This window comes from Colossoma macropomum, unplaced genomic scaffold (assembly GCF_904425465.1).
Source record: "Colossoma macropomum unplaced genomic scaffold, Colossoma_macropomum, whole genome shotgun sequence".
Classification (NCBI taxonomy): Eukaryota; Metazoa; Chordata; class Actinopteri; order Characiformes; family Serrasalmidae; genus Colossoma; species Colossoma macropomum.
This window is the reverse complement of record NW_023494799.1, coordinates 12,367,027-12,381,060: the sequence shown is the minus strand read 5'-3', so window position 1 is coordinate 12,381,060 and position 14,034 is coordinate 12,367,027. Positions and strand designations below refer to the sequence as shown.

At 39.1% G+C, this 14,034-nt stretch overlaps 1 protein-coding gene across 2 annotated transcripts; it reads left to right on the top strand.

Moving 5' to 3' along the window:
• Nucleotides 1-3,748: 3,748 nt before the first annotated feature.
• arrdc2 (arrestin domain containing 2) lies at nucleotides 3,749-12,184 on the top strand. 2 transcript variants are annotated; one of them, XM_036586062.1, is made up of 9 exons: nucleotides 3,749-3,851; nucleotides 4,114-4,374; nucleotides 8,735-8,804; nucleotides 8,918-9,065; nucleotides 9,163-9,265; nucleotides 9,366-9,622; nucleotides 9,915-10,077; nucleotides 10,169-10,323; nucleotides 10,747-12,184. In XM_036586062.1, the coding sequence occupies exons 2-9, from the start codon at nucleotides 4,116-4,118 to the stop codon at nucleotides 10,798-10,800; spliced, it is 1,209 nt and encodes a 402-aa protein (XP_036441955.1). In that variant the 5' UTR covers nucleotides 3,749-3,851; nucleotides 4,114-4,115; the 3' UTR covers nucleotides 10,801-12,184. The 2 variants fall into 2 exon arrangements, with proteins under 2 accessions (XP_036441955.1, XP_036441954.1); XM_036586061.1 differs by lacking the exons at nucleotides 3,749-3,851; nucleotides 4,114-4,374 and adding an exon at nucleotides 6,096-8,318.
• The last annotated feature ends 1,850 nt before the right edge of the window (nucleotides 12,185-14,034 follow it).

Below are 14,034 nucleotides of genomic sequence, written 5' to 3'. Positions count from 1 at the left end.
TGAGCACTGCTTCACAACGACCCACAAAGAAGTTTTTGAGCCCAAGCCCTTCTCCAAAGCGTCTTTGGACAACTGTCCCAGACAGCATATCAGCCACATCACATTCTGACCAGACGAGCATGCTAAGTGATGCTTACTGCAGTACAAAATGGCTTTTCTACAATATCTTATGGAGCAGATGTTAAACAGAATGTTATGTGAAATCTCTCCTCGTGTTAACTTCATTGAAGCACATGGCATAGCAGCTTTTGCAGTTATAACAAGTGCAGGACAACGTATACAAATCCCATGCTACCACTGGAGAGTTGATGTTTAGGTTAGATTATTCAGTGAAAGGTGCGCTCTGATTTGTTTGATTTATTTGCATCAGATTCTCTTGGATATTATGGAAAATTAGCTTTTACTTTACAGCATTTTTCCAGAGTGTAGTGGAGTAATAACTGGCATATTTTGCTGTGAAATGTACTGGGATAAGTAAAAGTCTCATACAATCTAAATACTGTAATAATGCACAAATGTACTTGAGTACAGTAATGAAGCACATGTACTTTGTTCCTGACTGGCAAATGTCTTATCGGAAACAAGAAAACTGTTTGCGTGCTGTGAAAACGCCACATGTCCTACATGAAGTTTATGCAGGAAAGATCAGGGTTAGATGATAAGAGCAATGGTGCCAGTAACAACAGTCAACAGCAACTCTATCACTGATAATATGGGTTTATGAGCTACATTTGACTATGCTAGACTAATGTATTCCATATAGACTAGGCAAGTGGAGGCATGCAGACGTGCTACATGCTAAATACCACAGCCGAGTGTTAAAACTTTACTTGGTTAAACCTGTAGCTTCACAGCTTCACCTCTGTGCAGTGATTGGAAAATATTTGGTTGGACCCACTGCAGCTCTTCTGGCAATGTTAGGCTACAGCGCTATTAAAGCCCTCACCCTTTTTCCATTCTTGTTTATTTTTCTCTGAACAAACAGAAATGCTTGCTCCTGTGACAGCTGTGTAACCTTGAACTTGGATGACATTTGTTTTGGAGGCTTTCATTGTTGACTAAAACTGTATTAGAAGGGTTTAGCCTAATTTCACCTCTGGGGCAAAGTGGGATTTACTTTCACTCTGCTTGTAGTCTCAAGCAAGATTTGAAGATATATACTTACACCACACTCACCAAAACAAACTCACCTGACTAAAAGCATTTGGAGCATGGCTGAATGCACTTTTAGCAAATGAATAGCATGTTAGCTAATAATGAGCCTATTCATTAATGGTTCTAAAGGTAAAGCTTTTTTTTTAAATGTATTTGTTTATGTTGTATCTATTTCATACAGTTGATGAGAATGTGAACTTGTGTCATTGATGCAGCTAAGTTTTTGTGTTTTTTTTTTATGGATATGGATCATTCTGCTGAATTGGTTCAAAGTCAGAGAACTACACTAACATCATTTTGCTTTGAGAAACTCTATACCTTAATTTTTGGTTTATTTCATTGAAATTAATGATTAAACAATCTATTTTTCACTACTAAACATTGCAATGCTCATTTTGAGCAAAACTTGCCAGCTAGCCAGTACATGACGCAGCTTTGAACAGCTAAATTCATAATATTTTCATTAACACACAAAGGAAGTGTGTGTTTTGGTAATGACAATTCTTAATGTTACACACTGGTCAGGTTTCAGATTTTGGGACACACTTACTCCAAAATAATGGGATCCAACTGCTCACCATTCCTGCTCTAAAATCCAAGGGTGTGGCTAAAACAAGGCTCTGTCTACTGACTAACATCATATGTGTTTTGGTAGTTTTTGTATTTAAAAATAATTGATAATAAATCTAAATCTTTCAACTTCACTTTATAATAAATTAAAATCTATATTTATAAAAACGATATTGACAAAAATGCAAAAAAGAATATAAACATAAATAGATCATAATATGATCATAACATAATCCTTATAAATATCTAAGTTCTGAATACTTTTTAATTTTTTTTTTTTTTTACTGTGGGACTGGAGTTTGAACAACATTGGTCCATTTGGTTCTTATATAGGCAAATATACAAAGAATCAAAATGGGGCATTAAAGGACGCCTCTCTTTCTTGGAGGAACACAGCCATCCTGGAAGTATTTGCACATACTTTAGGCTAATCATGCACTGGTGCGTCATGGCCAGAGGTGAGTAGTAGCCAGTTCCATTATACAACACAGTTCCATGTGTTTAAGTCACCTTTTGTTGGATGTGTTCTGTTCTGAGGACTTTCAGCTGATAACGCCTTTACTCACTCTCCAGTATACTACTGAGGGAAGGAATCTACTTTTCACTCAGTTCAGTTAGCCGTTCACATTCAGTTTCTAATTGCTTTGTGTCAGTGCTGTTCTGTTGGTCCAGCTTTGCTATTGCTCACTCTTCACTTTTCACTTTAGCATTTTATTTTAGACCAAAAGGATCCCAAAAAAGGAGAACAGCGGCTAACAAAGTGACCTGACACTTTTTCTTATTCCTCTTATTCAAGTTGGTTTTGGTTGCTAATTTTATTTTTACATGTCATTATTGACGTGAAAAAATGAAGTGTTAATATGTCTAAGCCACTTATCCTTCTGGGTCACAAGGGGAGCTGGAGCCTATCCCAGCGGTCAGTGGGCAGAAGGCAGGATACACCCTGGACAGGCTGCCAGTCTATTGCAGTGCAGATAGACAGACATATACATTCACACACACGCTCACGCCTAGGGACAATTTAGCATGTCCAATTGGCCTGACCGCATGTCTTTGGACTTTGGAGTGTTAATGTTTAGTGACTAATTCCATTTTTGTGTGACATTTTTCATTTTAGTCAAAGAGTAAATCAAAAAGAGAGTAGTGCCAAACAAACTTCCGTTTCCATGCTGATAGATGCTGAATAGGAAGTTCTGCTTCAGTTATTTACACTACTGTACAGTGACAATATATTACGTACATAACGTTCAAAAGTTTGCAGTCACTGTTTTGAATAATATAAACCATCAATTCCATGTTTTGATCTTATGATGGACTAGTTTTGGTCTGGTTCTGGTCTAGCTGGTCACCCAGCATAGTCATTTTGGTTGACCACCATCCCAGCATCCAAAACACAACATATAATTTCTGTCACAGGTGGATTAAAAAGGTATCTCCATTTTTGCCATTTTTACCTTTCTGCATTATTTGAGCTCAGCACCTGCACTTTGCATTGTGTATTTTTTTTTTAATGATAAACGGACCAGTACAATTGCTTGGAACAAAATCTTTTAACATTAACTTCCATTTAAAGTAAATAAGGTTTTTGGCTTCTCCTGTAGAGATACTTATATTTCTTTGGACGTGCTGGTTTTGGTGCTGATCACCATAAAAGCTTCCAAACATATGCTGGTTTTACTGGTGAGCAGCTGTGTTGTTTTTTTATTAGGGTTTCATCTTGGCGTATAGCTTAACACTTCAGTCTAAATAGCAAATAACTAGTATTTTCTGACCAATGCTGAATTTTGAACGGTAGTGTAGGTTTCTTAAATGGTACTTTTGTACTAATACTCAAGGCGTTTTTTCGGAAAGTTGTTTCTATTTTGCCGGAGTCGTTATTTAAAAATGGTAACGACGCTTCTACATTTGTACTTGAGTTTGGGTTCAGGGTCCTCCACTTAATTCTTGTGAGAGCCGTTAGTCAGTGTGCTGAAGGAGGGCGTGGCCGTCGTCTCTTGTCTTATCTTATTGGAGCGTTCAGAAGAGGGCGGGGTCCAAACAGCAGGCGGCATATATTTCACTGCTTCTGTTATTATAGTAAAGTGGACAGGTGGCTGCGTTCGAGCACGCTGCGGACTGAGGATAAGGTATTTGCCTAATTTAATGTTTATTAAACTCAAACAAGAGACTGAAGTTATTCTGTTAATATAAGTAGGTTTCTGATGAATAATGAAAACGTTAAACAATAGCGAATTGTTGAAATTTGTGTAGGTTCCATACTCTTGAAACCGGTTGTTAGCTAGGTTACTTAACTAGCTAAGTTGGTCAAAATAACTAAAGCTAGTTAACATCCAGTCATCCATCCAAAAGCAAATACTTCGGTTTTTAATTCCGTTTTTCTTTCCATAGCCATGACTCTCCAAAGTATCAGACGCTTTGCGCTTGAACTGGACGGACCCAGCGACGCCGTGTACAGCAGCGGGGAGGTGGTTAGTGGGAAGGTTGTGCTGGAGCTCCGCGGGGAGCTGAAGCTGTCAGGGCTGGTTGTGTTTGGCCGAGGAGCCGCTACAGCTCACTGGCTGGAGAACCGCAGCGCTGGAGTCAACACAGCTTACAGCGACTACACCTCCAAAGTCATCTACTTCCGAAAGAAACAGCGGCTCATTCGAGGTAGGTAACATTAGGTTTAAGTTCACTTATCAGCTTGTAGATCAGACCTGTAACCTATTAAACCACAGGCTTATTATTCAGTTATTAATCCTTACTCATTAATATCTGAAACATTTGTAGGTCACATTATCTTCATTATCTCAGTCAATCAATCATATGTGATGATGAATGTGAGTTTCATCACATTTTCTCATATGTAATGTAGTCTTTTGATCACATACTCTGCAGATTCCAGCAAAACAATTACAAAATCATTTAAAAAATAAAATAAATAATGTTGTTAGATTTACATCCAAGGCAAAACTATTCAAACTTTCATCACTTTAGACCAAGTTGTGCACATTTAAAAAAGATGGTTATTCAGGGGTGCTTTAGCAAAGGCAATGGTTCTAGATAGACCTCATGGTTGATGAACCATCTTTTTTAGGAGTGTGTGACATTTTCTCTCATCACTGATGGGTTAAAATTGATTGCCTGGCATTTTAAACTGAATTTTTCCTTAGCTTGCATATTGGGCATATAATTGGGCTGTGAGTCTGTGTTTGGAGCTGGAGGTTGATGTAGGTACCCTCTAGACTGGTCCAGCCATCTTGTAGGCAGTGTGTTTGGTTAAAAGGTCCAGAAAAGCTGAGCTAGACACTCATTTGGCTGATCATTAATCTGTTGAGGTCAAAAGCGGAAACAAACAGCTTAGTATGCTATTAGACACATGTAGCATGTTGCCCTTTAACCCTTCCATGTAAGTTGATAAAAAAGGGCTTGACTGCGGCAAGCAGTGGATACATGTGGAAACAACACGTACTCTTCTTTCTTATCTCAGTGTAGTGAAACGTGATGGTGGCAGCGTACAAAATAGATATACACATGAATATAAGGTATTTTTCTAAGTAGGGATGCACCTGAATGGGAGTTGTGGGATGATGCCATTAACAGGTAATTTTATGTACATATCATCCAATGCGAATATATAAACATTTGTAAATTGTAGAAAAGATAACTAAATCCATTGGTAGAAATAGAACATTTATTGTTGTAGGGTTACAAATGCAGTAGAATTAATAAAATGTATGCAGTTTAGTAACATTTTACGAAGTACAATAAATACATCATCGATTTCAAATATTTGCCAGAGTGGGCAATATGACAATATTTATTGTTATCATGAAAACTTACATCACAATATGCCACAGTAAGTTTTCTGAGCATGTTGTGGATCTCATCTGTATTTAGATAAGATAAGATAATCCTTTATTAGTCCCACAACAGGGAAATTCGTAAACACTTAATAAAACACTTAATAAAAACACTTCCCAGCTACATATTTGATTACAAGGAGAGCATAATTAGATGTTTTATTGGATTCAGTGTAGCATAGTATGTAAAATATTTAATATAAAACATTGTATTCATAGTTTTTTTGTCCCCCATCCATCCAATTCCACTCACTACAGATGGCTGTAGCATCACTGGTTATCAAAGTCGCTTATTATCTTCTGATAATAGGGCCGATGCATAGACAGCCCTTAAATATATATCGTGACACATTGTGTATCGTGAAAACGTCTTGAAGTATTGTGATATTATGTTTTTTTCCCATAACGCTCACCTCCTTTATCGCAGTCTGATCATTTATTTCATTGATTTATTTACTTGTTTATTTGCATTTAGACAAGTATTCATGAACTGGATGCATTGAATTAGATTATTACAGGGACATTCTGAGAATCAGCAAACTGTAGGCTGTTTTTCAGGTATTTGCACTAAGGTGTGAGGAATCGATTAATTAATTACTGATCACAAAAGTAATGATCACAAAGGCCTCTCAGTTATTCTTTTGACAGTACAGACTCTGTTACTGAAACAACAGAAGTGCACCACCAGACACAGACACATTGTTACTAGATTGTGCAGAGAATGACATTCAAAACATTTTCTGTCTACGATGTGGCATAATAATGAAGACACAGACAGGAATATGTGCAGTGGTGGAAAGAAAAGGGCCCTTAAGCTATACAATAGACTTAAGCTATACAATAGACTTTACAGTTGAAAATGCACATGGTAAGATGGTGCTGTCACTCCAAATGTCTACATTTCTTCTATTAAAGGGGAAATACACCACATTTTTGTAAACCAAGTTAAACAGAGTCTTGTGATGTGAAATGTGCTATTCTTGAGAAGTTTGCTGAGTCAAAATTGTTCAAAGTGGTGGTGATAGGAACCAGACGTCTGAAGCATGTAATGTCTCCAAAAGCTACATCACAGAAAGCTATTATATATAATGTCTTGCCTGATTCTTTTCCTCTGATGGTGGAGAGGTACATACAGGCTTTATAAGACAAAATATTTCACAAAGAAAACTTATTTGTTTTAGATTTACCACTTTTTTATTATTATTAACATTACAACTAAAAACTCATAAGACACAAGTAGGTTCAATGGTGGATTTGGATAGTATTAAAATGGCTATATTTGCATTGTAGACAATGTGACCCATCACTGTAAAGAAATCTTGTACATTTCTCTACAGTGAACCATTTCACAGCAAACAAGTCTCAATGACTTTGTTTACAACTGAACGACTGATTCGGAAATCGATGGAATTCCCTTTTTAATGATAGCAGGTTAATAATTTATATGCTAATGTTGGCCTTCATGAACACATTCATTTTAAAATAAGTGATTTTCTTTATAGCACTGTTTTCACCTCTGTTGTTGTGTATTGGGTGATTTGTGGTACAAATGAGTATTACATCTTGAGAAAACTTACGTTTTTGCATACTTTAAACTCATTAACCCTGTAGGAAATATGTCTTTGTGTGCACTGTTGACCAGGGTAGTGAAGTGATGAGGCTCTCTGCAGTTTGGGTTTATAACCACTAGAGGGAGCCAGAGTTACAGAGAAAAGCCACGAGTCCAAAAGTTTTGTCCCATTCATTGAATAAGAAAGACCAACTGACTTTCCACAAGGAGGCGATATGACAGTTTTTTAACTCCTTTGTTTTTCCTCCCCTTTGTTTCCTTGTTGTTTTGTGTGTTTTCTTTTCTTTTCTTCATTATCCTATTTTTTCCTGGCTTTGAGCCGCTTGATGTTGTCTGAGTGCAGATAATCGTCTTTCATTCGTTTACTGTCTGACAAATAGGCTTTTCCATTGATTTCATGCATTTCATGAAGTCGTGCATTTTTATGTGTTTAATTCATTGTAAGTTTCATTTGGAAAAAAAAAGAAACAAAAAGCATATGCAAAAAAGTTTTGCATATGCTTAATCCAGACTAAACAACGTAAACAGGCTAAACAGCTTTCGGCAGTGTTATGTTTTGAATCTCTGTGTTCCTCGGTGGTTTTGAGCATGCTCAGTCAGCTTGTTTTCGACTAAGAACCTGGAGCCATCAATCATCGGACAGGGCCCCGCCCCCCTCCGCACGTCCACCTCCAGGCCGAGCTGCTGATTAGCTCTCTCACTGGTGACTTTTACATAATAATGTGGCAGGCCCCGCCCCTTGTTTGCAGAGTTAAAGGTAGTCTAGAGCCATGAAGCCCTTCAGTTATTGTTTTGGACTGGAGGCGACGCAGACCACTCCCCAGTACTTTAAACGCGCTCCTCTCGCCGACCCTGACTCGAACAAGCAAGTCTGAGCTTTCGTTTTGACAACTTGCGAGGAGCGAAGATGATTTTCGACAGGCTGAAAAAGTTTGACATTGTTTTCGACTCGCCCGAAATCGACTCGCCTCCGGTGTTCAGCAGCGGAGATGTGGTGTCCGGGAAAGTCGTGCTCGAGACGTCTGCAGAAAGTAAATTGGAGTCATTGAAACTACATGCAGAGGGTTTTGCAAAAGTCCACTGGACGGAGTCTCGCAGTGCTGGTTCCAGCACGGCTTACACTCAGAACTACAGCGACGAAGTGGAGTATCTGAACCAAAGAGAGGTGCTTCTGCAGGCAGGTCAGTCATTCAGACTGAATGAGTAGCTCAGTTGGCTTGTGTGTGCTTTAATAGTGTTCCCTAGCAAGGCCCATCACTTACAGCTTTAGTTGAATCGTAGATAGACTCACATTAAATAACACTCACATTTGTTTCTGAGATCGTGTAGAAAAGCCGCATTGAGAATAGAAATGTACTTTTTAAGAAGGTATTTTTGCCTTCATGCTTGAAAAGGAGCTGCTGTCTGAAACTGGACAGTCTGAGCTAAGTTTGTTTTTGTCCAGGTCCTATTGTCTTTGTGAGTAGTGCAGTGCAGAGCGTCAGTGGTGATGCTTGTTGTTGTTCAGGACTGTCTGACTTAAGCACACTTGCTGAAACACAGCTTTCAGGATGGATTTCAGGTTTTGAACTGTACTTTGCTAATCTTTTTCCCACAGATAATGGGGAACTGACCACCCTTCCTGCTGGTAGACATGAATATCCCTTCAGTTTCCAGCTGCCTGAGGAGTGAGTTTGCCTTTTGTGATTAGTCTTGCCACATGATATTTTCGATATTAAGCAATTTTTCTTCAGCCAGGCTATTATGGATGTGAAAAATAACAATGTGTTTACTCCTTCAGGACACTTGTGACTTCCTTTGAGGGCAAGCATGGCAGCATTCGCTACTGGGTGAAAGTGAAGTTGCATCGGCCCTGGTGCACAGTGAAGAAGATCAAGAAGGAGTTTACAGTTATTGAGCCCATTGACATCAACACACCATCCCTACTTGTAAGCTTGACTGGTTAATCTTCCATGTATTTTACGTAAATCTAGTTTTAAAGAGAAAAAACTGCATTCTGAATGTTGTTTTTCATGTAATATGCAGGCACCTCAGGCTGGAACTAAAGAAAAGATGGCTCGTGCCTGGTACCGAAACTTTGGACAGGTTTCTATCACTGCAAAGATTGACCGTAAAGGCTATACACCAGGTGAGGACTGAAACCTAGTGCATATTTGGAGAACTCTAAAGCCTTAAAATGAAAGGCCCTAAAAAGAAACAAACACTAACATGCTGTTGTCACTCCTTAGGTGAAGTGATCCCAGTTTTCGCAGAGTTTGACAACTCAACTTCACGGTCTGTGGTGCCTAAGGCTTACATCACGCAAACACAGACATTTATTGCAAGGGGCACCATGAAGCAGAAACGATCTGTTGTAGCTACACTGACTGGAGATGTAGTGGGAGCACAACGCAGAGAGACCTGGCATGGCAGAGCCATCAAAATCCCTCCTGTAGGCCCCTCCATCCTCCAGTGTCGCATCATCAAAGTGGAGTACATGCTCAGGGTGAGTTCTGATGTTTTTGTATCTGACCTGCTGTTTACTCAGTCCTGGGGCAATTCTGCAGTGCATAGTTTTGTGTTTTCATTGCTCTAGCTAATTATCAACTTCTTCTTCAGCTGAATTAGGTATACTGAAGCAGGTGAAACAGGTGTTGGAACAGGTTTTGGAGTACGGTGGAGATGCTTTCCATACTCAAAACTATGCAGTGTAGAGGGGCTCCAGAACTTTTGGGGAAACAGCGATTTTAGGGTTGAAGGCAGCGTCAGATGCTCAGTGTCTTTTATTGATTCGTTAGGTTTGTGTGGATGTTCCTGGGACCTCTAAGCTGTGCCTGGACCTTCCACTGGTCATGGGAACTATCCCACTCCATCCTTTTGGCAGCCGCACCTCCAGCGTCAGCAGCCACTACAGTCTAAACATGGAGTGGCTCCGCATGGCCATCCCCGAGCAGCCTGAGCGTGAGTATCTGAATCATACTTCAATACTGCTCATCTTCAGTTGTTTTTCAAATACATGGCCCATATGTTGACTCCTTATGTTTTTCCGCAGCTCCTCCTGAATACAGCTCAATTGTGACTGAGGAGGAGGCCATCCAGAATTCTCCAGCTACTCGGCAGGAGGAGGACCTCAGTGGGGTGCTAGAGCGTCCTTTCATGGCCTATGTGCAGGAATTCAGATTCAGGCCACCTCCTGTGTACAGCGAGGTAAGCAACTGACTTGCAGACTAATGTTGCACAGTGCATTGAAATTTCAGTGTTTTTCAAAGTCCTAGACTATTCTATACATTTATTTCTTGATTTAAAGAGGTTAATATCAAATTGACATTCTGCCTTTGAGCAAAGCGCATTGCAATTGCTACTTTGACTCAAATGAAAAGAGACACATGTTCAATCCTGTAAGCAATGGGTGTTCAGATGATGCCAAGTGTTTTTTTTTTTTTTTGGCCATAGTATTGTTTTGGTATCAAGCATTGTGATGGTGCACTTGATATCAGAATGAAAGTCTGGTTTTGTTTTACCCCTAAACATTAAAAGAAGAAAATGACAGTGGTGCCAACGTTGATCACAGACCTCTTCTATGTCGAAATGCCTTGATTACTAAAAGCTCTATTTTGGTTCCATCCTCAGGTGGACCCAAACCCTCAGCCCTTCAATATGAGACCCCGCTGCATGACATGTTGAACACCGTTGCATCTGAGCATCAATTGATGATGTCTTGATTGAAACGAAGCAAGAGATTTGCTTTCTTCTGGATGCCCTGGAATCTCTGAGACTGGTACCCATCCCTTGGAAGCTGCCTCATCACCCAAGGGTCTTCGGTACCACTGAGAAGGGGGCGGAGAAGGAGGAAAAGATTGGACTAAGTGGCCGGACGGACTCCTTTCAAGTTCTTTCAAGAGAGAAAAGGACACATGGTGAAAGGTGGATGGATTTTCTGGTCATGTAAACGTCCTTAATCTGTCTGTAAGCAGACTCTGGTCAGTGCCCACCAATGATTGTCAACCTATGAAGCTTATGTTTGGTGGAATCAGAGGAAAATGTGTTTTGGAGAAGGCTAAACCAAAAAAACATGAAACATTTAATGCCTGACCATGTAGGTCAAACGGTTAGGTGGCTTTTTCTGTATTTAAAGTGGGTGGTTTATTGCTACCACTCCATATCCTGTAATAACCATCTGTTAGCTGGGGCTGTAATGTTTTAAATGTTAGACCATCAGTGGTAGCCAGAAAGTTTCCAAAGTGCATTGCTTACCCAATTTATTTCTACCATCAAGGAAATAATGTTGATCTAAGCTCTCATGAGGTCTTAGCTGTATGCAGGTGAGATAGAGTCTAATGTGCAGGTTCAGACCTGCAGTGAAATGCACGGGTAATACTGGGCATAAGGGAAAAAAAAAGTTAAGTTGTGTGCCAAGGAGATTTGTCAGATATTGCATGAGAATCATGGAAGCAGAAACTTTGTGTTTTTTTTTGTTTTGTTTTTTTTTCCTGAACAGAAAGCCGCCCTTGTGCTTTTGAAGTTTGTTAGTAACTTCTCAGGCTTGAGAAAGATTGGACTGATGTCACGTAGCTGGCCATCAGGATTTAAATGTCTTAAGGAATCGAATGCAAAGCTACATATACCAATGTTACTGGGAATGATCTTTCTTTTCTGAGAATAGTGCTGATTGGCTTTTGTGTTTTTGCCAGTGGTTTTAGTAAATATGATTATTTGCAACACAGCACAAAGCCGCCGCAGGCACAATTAGCCTTAGAAGCATCGGAAAGATGACGAGCCGTGTTCGTTCAAGGTGCCTTATTTTGTTGTTTTAACAGCAATCAATATAAGTACAGGGATTATGCACAACATTTCATTAAGCTTTGAACTTATGCCACTCTGAAGTGTACTTAACATTCCAAAAATAGGTAGGATTTTCCTCATTTCCAAAAAACTTCAGGTTTGGAACACATTGAATGTAATGTTTATGGCACTCGTGTAAAGAAATGAATGTATTTTCTAGACTTTTTTCATGTTAAAACTATATTTTGGTAATCATTTTGTAATAAAAGTTACACAAAAACCTCAAGCATCTTTGGTGTGATTAATTCACCAAATTGAATACAACAGATGGTGAAGCAGAAAGGCTTCAGATGGTTTCTCAGTCATGAAACATGTCCATAAGATGGATTTGTGGACTATTACACCACTTTTGTTATGGCATGGAACTCTACTGCAAAGTCCAGGAAAATCCTAAGTTTACTTTTGCTGTCAGCATGTCTGTTGTGGCTAACCACTTAAAACAAGATTCCAAAGAATGGAGGCTTTTCTTTCAGTGTCTGTGTGTTTTTCTAAGTATGGATCTTGACTTGGAGGCCTTTGAATATGCCAGTGTGTTTCCTTCTACTTAAAAGACAGATGTTGTTTTGAAATTCAGGTGTTTTCTTGGAAAAGCTTCAGGCAGTAAAGTACTGCAGTTTCACAAGACATGCTGTACATCTGTCTTGCTCATGGAAGATAATGACTTTTCTTGTAATCATGTTAAGCTGTATAGCAGGTGGTTGTACTGTATGAACACCTTGCATTGAGTGTGTGAGCGACTGTTGAAGGGAATAATTAAATTTTACTATGATAATGGGTCAACTAGGTCAGGTTTGGCTTTCGTTATAGGCCGCAGTGGAATTTGTTGAAACTTATAAAGCAATTCCAACGATTTCTCAGAAGTTCTGCGTGATTAAATCAAGATGGTAACAAAGTTTCAGCGACCAGATATCTGAAGGTAGCTCACAGAAAGTTGTCACATGTTGACTGATGACTCAGACATTGTTTTATGATGGTCTAAAATGTATTTTTAAGCTCCATTCACAGTGGAGAGCTACATGCAGGGCATTACAAGGCGAAGTAGTTCACACAGGAAGTTTTATTTTTCAGATTTACCACCATTATCTACATTACGTATAAACATTCAGAAGACGTGTAGGTTCACTGGTTCCTTTTGGGTGGTGAAGAAAATGGCTGTATTTTCATTGTAGACTTGATGACCCCTGGTTCCTATTAGAGTCTATACATTTCTCTAGAAAGGAGCATTTCACATCAAGCCACTCTGAATTTCCTTGTTCATATCTCAGCAATCAAGTAGGCAGAAATATTGAAAAATTGGCATGTCTTGGTGACCACAAACTTGACCACAGTCCCCATACAACACGTATCACAGGTGTAAAAGCGCAAAGAGTACTCAAAGTAATACAGATAAAGCTGTATTAACTTTGTTTTGTGTCAGATTATCCTGTTACCCCGCACTGTTATCGGTGTTACTCGACTTCACTTAAAGAGGAACGAAAATGAAAGGAAAACAGAGAGAACTTTTTGTTCTCTGGCAATGCATCATTTATCAGAAAATGGTTTTGGTTTGAGTGTGCTAAGCAGTTGCAACACAGTTGTTTTGATAATTATAACTGTTCTGACCTGCAAGGTGAGGTGGTCCATTATTAAAGGTGATTTTTACCTTGAAGTGGAAATGCTTAGGATTTGCCAGCTATTGTGAAGGCCTACAATTCTAAACAGGAACATGTAATTTGACAGCACACTCAGAGCAAATATAGAACAAAAAGTCCCTTAGATTTACACTGCTAATCACCTTAATCGTGTGTTTTCTTTTTTGGTTTGCAATTACTTAAGACTAAGCAGGTTTAATTTTAGGAAAATAATGTCACATGTAAACATTTGTGATACTGATGCCATATCCCATGATGTCAGCACTCAGCACTGCTGTTTAAACCATCTTTGCGGTAAAAGAGCTTCAATATGAGCTTTTAACAATAGTTTGGAAAGAAAATAAACATTTAGGCAGGTTGTTGAACAAGTACTGCAAAACAGCCTGTTAATGGTAACAAAATATTTGCAAGCATTTTGGCTTAAAGGGGAATCATTCGATTGTTG

Coding starts and splice junctions, on each gene's coding strand:
- arrdc2 (XM_036586061.1), top strand. CDS start 8,045: ATGATTTTCGACAGGCTGAAAAAGTTTGACATTGTTTTCGACTCGCCC. Junction 10,078..10,168: donor CATCCCCGAGCAGCCTGAGC/GTGAGTATCTGA, acceptor GTTTTTCCGCAG/CTCCTCCTGAATACAGCTCA. Junction 10,324..10,746: donor CACCTCCTGTGTACAGCGAG/GTAAGCAACTGA, acceptor TTCCATCCTCAG/GTGGACCCAAACCCTCAGCC.